Source organism: Lissotriton vulgaris, unplaced genomic scaffold (genome assembly GCF_964263255.1).
Source record: "Lissotriton vulgaris unplaced genomic scaffold, aLisVul1.2 SCAFFOLD_7976, whole genome shotgun sequence".
Classification (NCBI taxonomy): Eukaryota; Metazoa; Chordata; class Amphibia; order Caudata; family Salamandridae; genus Lissotriton; species Lissotriton vulgaris.
The window spans coordinates 44222-52982 of NW_028249755.1; the positions used below are offsets into that span (position 1 = coordinate 44222).

General features: G+C 46.2%; 1 protein-coding gene across 1 annotated transcript; it reads left to right on the forward strand.

Annotated features, from left to right (window-relative positions):
• Positions 1-3484: 3484 nt before the first annotated feature.
• LOC147663490 (uncharacterized) lies at positions 3485-5369 on the forward strand (the record flags this gene model as incomplete). The annotated part of the gene is made up of 3 exons (XM_086950412.1): positions 3485-3583; positions 4282-4416; positions 4988-5369. Coding segments are annotated over 3 exons (616 nt in total), but the record flags the coding sequence as incomplete, so codon positions are not given.
• Between the last annotated feature and the right edge of the window lie 3392 nt (positions 5370-8761).

The following is an 8761-nucleotide window of genomic DNA, read 5'->3' on the forward strand; positions in this document are numbered from 1 at the left end:
CCCTCTGCCCTCTCTGCCTTTTTTGCTTAGCAACCACCTCCTGAAAGACCTCTCATGTTTGCAAATTCACACAACAATGTTTCAATTGAACTCTGAACTCTCAGTGCACCTGCGTATCCAGTGCAATCTTTCATTAAATGTTTCTTCCTTGACCATTCAAATTACATCTTTCAAAGAACACATCCATGCACCCTAACTTTCTGTTTTCAGAAATGGAAATGCACCAATCACTGCTAATGAATCATTAGCACTGGAAATCCACAGTTTTTTTTCTTTACAAACTCCTACTGTTTCAACTGCCCTTTCATTACCACACTTCATCTGACTGCAGCACAACCTTCTCCCACCATGTTTAATGTCTGGATTGTTGGACATAGTTACATCTACTGGGCTCAAAGGTATGCTGAGAACAGAAATGTACCTAACCTCAATTTACAAGATGTGGAAATTAAGTGGTTGGGCTAAAGAGGATTGAAATGTCACCAATTGATACCATTGGTGAAAACCTTTATGCATTTGCCAAAACCTGACCTGTTAATAGTACACTGTGGAGGTAATGATTTGGGCACTTTGACTGGGGTAGGTCTGGAAATGCTTTTAAAGGACACCTTTGAGCAATTAATGGCACTTTTTCCTCAAACTGCCTTGGTATATTCCAATATATGCCAAAGACAGAAATGGAGGTGGTCCAACCAATTTTGTCCACAAATTGAGAAAGCGAGGAAGCATGTAAACAAATATGTTTCAGCTTACATGAGAGACCATGGAATGGGCTCCTTGTACAACAATAACTTGCGTTACTACATGCAAGATATCTACAGAGGAGATGGAGTTCACTTCTCAGATGAGGGCAACAGAATTTTCATTTTGAATTTAAGACTGTGCATTGGTACCTACTTATAAGTACCAAAATGTACCATAAACCCAAAAGCTCTTCTCAGAGCTACCCTACATCTGATCACTCACAATTATTATTTTTCTCTAACTTTTTTCTGTAATTTTCAACAAACTACACTCAAAGAGCGCTACCCGGTACGCAAACTGGAAGCTAACCGCGCAAAATGTAAAAAAAAAATGTTTTTTCCCCGCACATATGGTCCTCCTCAGTCACCCTCAGAAAACCTAGGGGGTCAAAATACTTGTACCGTGCCCCCTTCTACCTATTCTGAACATTATTTGCCCTCCATTTTATATCTAGGCATGGGCGGATTTTGCGGATTCGCAATCCGCGAATTTGCGGATTTGCGGATTTGCGGATTGCGAAAATCCGCAAAATCCGCGAATCCTCGCGGATTTTGCGGATTTTATTTTTTGGGGTGTTCGCACGGGTTTCTGCAAGTTCGCGAGGGTTTTGTGCAATTTCGCAAATTGCGAACTTACTTGTCCGGTCGCCAGTTTTGAGAACTTGTTGTTTCTACGTGCCCAGCCTGTTTGCAAGCCTTTCTTCATCACTGCCACCCTCTGTCACCACTGGCACTCTCTTTGTTCACCCATGCCACCATGTTTTTCCGTTTCTGCCCGCTATGTGTAGTCTCGCGCGATGAGCGCCTTGCGAATACAAGTTCGCACGAGTTCGCGAGAGAAATCGCGTGAGAACCTACTTACGCTCACGTGATCGGCCGCCATCTTGTTTTTCATTCATTCCTATGTGTCTGGGCATGGTGTTTCTATCCTCTGTATATCTCTGCCATCCTTTGCTTATTTTATTTTGTTTTTGATCTATTAAACTTTTTTTCTATCCCTCTTGTTTTTTAGGTCTATATTTTTGTGTTTTAGGCTACTTTTGTTTACTTTTCAAGTACTTTTTAAACTTTTATTTCCTTCTTCTCTACTCCTATTCTTTTTCATTTTATCTCCTTACCTGCCCAGAACATGGTGAAGACAGCTGTCAAGCTGCCCAAGCCGGGCACCGCAGCCCGTGCCCGGCTCCCGTGTGGCCGCTTGAGGGCGGAAATGGTGGTGCCCAGGGAGATCTTCAGCCCTGAGGAGGTGGGCACACTCGTTTATTTTGTGCAGCGCCGTCTCCCGAGGACCATCGCAGCAGGCGGCAGGATTGCTGCCGGTTATACCAACAGCCAGGAGCGTCGGAAGCGGTGGGGGCAGGTGTGCCGGGCCCTTTTTAAGATCACGGGGGTCCAGCGCACCTATAATCAGGTGACCCACCGCTGGACCGATATTCTGGAGCGGGAGCACGACCTGCTCGATCTGCTGGGAGTGGAGGTCCCCGGGCTTGGTGAGTAGTAGTAGCAATTTTTTCATCACTCACTACTCTGTTTTTTCTCCTGCTCTGTGTGTTAATATTGCAAATGTTTGCTTTAACTTTTTTACAAAGAGCAATAATGCTGCTGATTACATTGATAGGAGAGCTAAATTAATATTTCAAAATCTTCTGTGCATTTCAGGTGCACTGCTCTCTTTCTCTGTGGCGGTGCCACTGCTTATTTGTTTTCTATTTTGTGTTCATTTAATTGGGCTGAGTAATGTATGAGTGTACTTTACAGAACTGCGTAATGCTAGACACAAAGGGGCAGATTTACAAGCCCCTTGCGCCACGTTTACGCTGCCTTACCTGACGCACAGCGACGTAAACGTGGCGCATCCCAGCGAGTCATGTACAACGTGATACTTCTAAGGAGATGCGCCACGTTAAGACCTGGGCCTGCGCCACAATGGGTGCGTTGCCACGCAGGGGGAGGGGGGGGGGGTGGCGGTCAGGCAGATGTGCGCCTCGCAAAAGTGCCTGCGTGAAATCTACAAGATTTAACGCAGGCACTTCCGCGACGCTGCTACGTCAATTCTTTATGCCTGCTTGCTTGAAGCAGGCGTAAGGACTGATGCGGTATGTTGAGTATTGGGCATCCCTGAGCATTGCTATAGTTGCATCGCGCCTGCGGCGCGACTCTAGAGATGCGCCCCTCTTTCGTCACGAGATGCATCACGCATCTGCCTACCCTTGCGCCAGGGTTTGCCGCATTGTAATTGCGGCGCATCTGCCGTGACGCAAGGTTAGTTTTGAGTTACGCATTATGTTCTGGTGCACCTCTGGAGGTGTGCAGCCCAGAACTCGTAAGTATTCCCCTAAGTGCATTACCTGTGCATCCCTGCAAAGTGTGAGGCACGCCAGCACCACCCATGGTGCGCCGTATTTTCAATGCGGCACGCCATGGTGCCAAAACGTCACCGAAGCGTTACGCATCGGTGCCGTAAAGGCGGCTCATTGATGGAGTTGCGTTGCAACGACGGCGCAGCTCCAGCAATGCTGCGTCATGCCGTAAGCCTGCTTCATGCAGGCGCAGGGTTTCAGTGACGCATCATTGTCCTAAATGACTGAGTAGAGGCTCAGGTGCAGTCCTTCCTTTGTAGCCCTCTTTTTGGCTAAAATAGTTGGTTCTTGTTCCTTCTAAATGTTTGATTTGGTTGACAAGGACATCGACAAGCAGCAATCATCATTTTTTTCTGTTCTTTCTTTCATGTTGTACGTCAGGTCCGCCCAGGGGCAAGCGGACAGAAACAGCGGATGCAGTGGCTCCAAAGGAGGAGGATGATGCAGGCCAGGGCGGCGAGTGCTCCTTTGCTGGCCCCAGTAAGTTTTCATTTAAATATAGAGGACCTATTGTTGTCCAAGCGTTCCTAATTTAAATTTTCGAAACAGTGTTTAGATAGGAGCTAAATCAATAATACTGCTGTTGCAGGGACAATTCTCCACAAACCTTACTATGGACACCAAAGACCAGAGTAATAATATTTCAGAGTGGCATGTTTGGCACACTGTATACTATAGTATAAACTCGGTAGTGTCAGCGGCACGGACTCCTCCTTGCAAAAATTACAAAACCTTTCTCTCAGTCACTCTAGCTTGGAGGACCAAAAACCACAGAGTCTATTCAAGTTTAAAAGCTTTATTAAAAAAAGTAAAAGTGAACACATATATTAAAATAAAGTTAGCTGGAAAAGGAAAAGTGCTTGGTGCTGAGTTGATGAGTAATGGAACACATGTCTTGTGGTCGAGCCGAGCTTTCACCTGGTTTAGTTGGTTGCTCTTGTCCGTAGAAGTCCAGCGTCTGTCTGTTCAGAGAAAAAAGATGTGTGTTAAAATTAAGCAAGCATTCATCAATTGTGACAAAAAAGTGCAGCAAGACAACAGCCTTCCCTGGAAGGAGGGACATTTTTACTTTAGACTAGAGTAGACAGTCAATTATTTTTTCTGTTTTCAAACTTCTTCATTCCTAGACCAAATACTAGTGAGTGGTGTAATCTAACAGTCTTAAATATATTTTTTAGGTGGAACAGCTGGTGGCGGGGCCAGCTCGGACGTGATCGTCATCGACTCGGAGTCTGAGGGCGACTCTGGGGAGGATGCGGCGCAAGTGGACAATCAGACTGTGAGGAAGCAGGCAGCGGTGGTGTGGAGTACAGGTAAGCTGGATCATGGTACTATCTGACTCTTAGATAGCATATGATGTGTATCCAGTGCTGGACCAGTGACAAATTACAATATGGTAATTACAGCAGGCTGGGACCGACAGACAGATAGAGGCAGAGAGAGAGGAAGACAGAAGGAGAGAGAGAGGGAGGGAGCCAGAGGGAGGGTGAGGGAGGGAGACAGAGAGAGAGGCAGCGAGGTAGAGGGAGACAGAGGGAGACAGAGAGAGAGATAGAGACATATCGCCTGGGCCTGGTGCAGATGATACGGTTGCTGGTGTGGTTAACGGCTCAGAGGAAAAGTCACTCACTTCTGCCAGATCTCTTTCATATGAAAGAGCACCAAACCAAGGATACAAGTGAGTTGTGGGAAGGGAAATGGTGATTCAAGCGCCCCCCCCCTCGCCCCTCCATGCGGACGCCCATGATACTGGCCTCAATAGTTTTGTACTGCGCTGGCTAGTTGCTAGTTGTACTGTGACACAACTTCCTGCTGAATCATTTTGTGTTAATCATATTTTTAAAGAGCATTTGTTACAGATTATGTTTTTCTTTCTTCTTATAGTTGGTAATACCAAAACATGGAAACCGAGCAGGAGTATGCGGGCTGTACTTGCCCGGCAACGGAGGCTGGATGCCACTGTTGCGCAATATCGCCGGCTGGTGGAAATGGAGGGGGACGACACGCACTCCAGTGTAACATCTTCTGCATCCTCCTCCGTGACCCCACGTTCTGCCGGTAAGCGCAGTGCTCCAGCCAACCGGAGCCGTGCTGGAAGACGCCACCGCCGAGCAGCAAAGGCTGCACCTCCTCACAGTACTGTAAAGGCTCGCTTGCGCCTTGCACTCCGCAGAGTGTCCAACCTAGAGGCGGAGGTCCAGAGATGGAAGGAGTATCACAATCTGGTGGAGGGCCTCCGTTTAGATCAAGCCATCATCCAGGAGAAGTTTGATGCCCTGGAGGCCAAATTCAACAACCTGCATCCGTAGAGTGTCCCTTGCCCCTTTTTTAGAGACTTTTGGGGGGTGGGAATTGGGAGTTGGGGTTTTTGGAGACTTTTGATGGACTATTTATTTGTTGGGGTTAGGGAGGGTCTTGCGGGAGTTCATTTTGTTAGGGATATAAAAATATACTTTTTCAAACTTTATCTGAGCATAGCTGTTTTTTACTACTTTTGAGCCTGGTGGGTGGTGGTTTTGCAGTAAGTTTGTTTTACGGAACACTGTCATTGTGTTGATTCACCTGTAGTTGGCCAAATGTTTTTCCAAAGTTAAATGCCTGTCACAGAGTTTCCATAATCAAGAGTCCTAGGAGTTTACTAGTAGTACCACTGTCACTCTCTCGCCTCTCCTCCTAATACTCCATTATACTACCTCCCATCCAAACGCTTATCTTACCTGTAATTTGTGTTTGTTGAGGGTTGTCTCCACCTGGAATTCACAGTGTCCTAAAGCGTTCTGCAGCAGGGCCCCAACTGGAGTTTCCCGGCGTGGATTTTCTGCAAAGCAAAAGCAACCTGTAGTTGGCCAAATGTTTTTCCAAAGTTAAATGCCTGTCACAGAGTTTCCATAATCAAGAGTCCTAGGAGTTTACTAGTAGTACCACTGTCACTCTCTCGCCTCTCCTCCTAATACTCCATTATACTACCTCCCATCCAAACGCTTATCTTACCTGTAATTTGTGTTTGTTGAGGGTTGTCTCCACCTGGAATTCACAGTGTCCTAAAGCGTTCTGCAGCAGGGCCCCAACTGGAGTTTCCCGGCGTGGATTTTCTGCACAGCAAAAGCAACCTGTAGTTGGCCAAATGTTTTTCCAAAGTTAAATGCCTGTCACAGAGTTTCCATAATCAAGAGTCCTAGGAGTTTACTAGTAGTACCACTGTCACTCTCTCGCCTCTCCTCCTAATACTCCATTATACTACCTCCCATCCAAACGCTTATCTTACCTGTAATTTGTGTTTGTTGAGGGTTGTCTCCACCTGGAATTCACAGTGTCCTAAAGCGTTCTGCAGCAGGGCCCCAACTGGAGTTTCCCGGCGTGGATTTTCTGCAAAGCAAAAGCAACCTGTAGTTGGCCAAATGTTTTTCCAAAGTTATATGCCTGTCACAGAGTTTCCATAATCAAGAGTCCTAGGAGTTTACTAGTAGTACCACTGTCACTCTCTCGCCTCTCCTCCTAATACTCCATTATACTACCTCCCATCCAAACGCTTATCTTACCTGTAATTTGTGTTTGTTGAGGGTTGTCTCCACCTGGAATTCACAGTGTCCTAAAGCGTTCTGCAGCAGGGCCCCAACTGGAGTTTCCCGGCGTGGATTTTCTGCAAAGCAAAAGCAACCTGTAGTTGGCCAAATGTTTTTCCAAAGTTAAATGCCTGTCACAGAGTTTCCATAATCAAGAGTCCTAGGAGTTTACTAGTAGTACCACTGTCACTCTCTCGCCTCTCCTCCTAATACTCCATTATACTACCTCCCATCCAAACGCTTATCTTACCTGTAATTTGTGTTTGTTGAGGGTTGTCTCCACCTGGAATTCACAGTGTCCTAAAGCGTTCTGCAGCAGGGCCCCAACTGGAGTTTCCCGGCGTGGATTTTCTGCAAAGCAAAAGCAACCTGTAGTTGGTCAAATGTTTTTCCAAAGTTAAATGCCTGTCACAGAGTTTCCATAATCAAGAGTCCTAGGAGTTTACTAGTAGTACCACTGTCACTCTCTCGCCTCTCCTCCTAATACTCCATTATACTACCTCCCATCCAAACGCTTATCTTACCTGTAATTTGTGTTTGTTGAGGGTTGTCTCCACCTGGAATTCACAGTGTCCTAAAGCGTTCTGCAGCAACTCGTCAACGTAAGTTTCTTCATTGTGCGGAATCCAGGCATCAGCATTACGGGAAATGGATAGAATGAGTCTGGAGGAGGAGGATAGACGACCAGGACTGAGTTCTTGGCAACTAACTTGTGAACCTGATGAATGCTGCGGCAAGACAGTTCTGCTGATGGGCTTGTTCTTTGATTGGGTGATTACAGTTTTGTTGTGAATGGGATCAAGCACTTGGTAAACAAAGAAAGACAGACACACAGGAATAAAAGTGAATAAGGAGTCGAACTAAAAATAAAGTTAATGAATCATTGACTCATTTTCAGAACTCGGTGTCAGGGAAAATGAACTCGTCCTCATACTCTGCAAATTCAGTTGGTAGTACTTGTGGTAACTGAGGAGAACTTTCCTCGGGTAGGTCGGTGTCCTCTTCTTCCTGCGTGCATTCTCGTACTTTGTAATCTGGTGGTATGAAGTGCTGGTTCATCTTTATCAAGGTGAGCCGCTCCACATTTGCGGGCAAGAGGCGGGACCTTTTGGAAGTCACAATGCCACCAGCAGAACTAAAAACACGTTCTGAAGACACGCTTGCGAGTGGGCAAGACAAGTAATTGATAGCCAGGTTGGTGAGCTCTCGCCATATGTTTCTTTTCCCATGCCAATACGCCAATGGGTCCTCAGTAATATTGAACGCTGTTGAGTCATCCAGGTAGGCCTGCACCATTGAAACAATGTTCTCCCGCATTCCTGTACTTTGCACTTCTGTGTCCTTTCTGGGACAAGCAAACCCTAGCTGACTTAGCCAATCCTCTTCAGACATATCGCCTGTGCCTGGTGCAGATGATACGGTTGCTGGTGTGGTTAATGGCTCAGAGGAAAAGACACTCACTTCTGCCACAGGCACAGAAGTGCTTTTATCCGACGCCTGTTGGCCTGCTGATTCACTAGTACTGTCTTCTCCTACAGTTTCCTTCCTCTCTCTTTCAAAACGAATGGCTGACCGAGCTAGCCAACCTTTGTACTCTGTAACATCTGAAGTTTCAAAAGGAATTAATACTTTTCCTAACAATGGCTTTCTGTAACGTGGATCCAGAATAGTAGCACAAATGTAGTGCTGTTGTTTCTTGATATTTACAAGCCGTTTATTGCTAACTAGGCGTTGTAATAATCTCTGCGCCAACTCATATGCTTCATTCTTTCCCGCATCCTTTAATTCTGAAGACACCACCTTGACTTGGTGCTCGAGCTTCAGCAACAATGGGATAGCTTTGCTCAAAGAACAGTCCTCCCTGCTGACTTCACGCGTGAAGACCTCAAAAGGACGAAGCATGTCTGTCAGGCTTTTAACTAGCTGCCATTGCTCCACCGCTAGCATCATTTCTGTCGGATCACCACCCAGGTTGTAGAAATACTCATTAACTACTGGAAACAGCTCATGCAGACGCTCAAGCATGTAGAAGGTTGAGTTCCAACGTGTTGCCACCTCCTGGATAAGTGCTTTCACTGGCATTCTACGTACATTT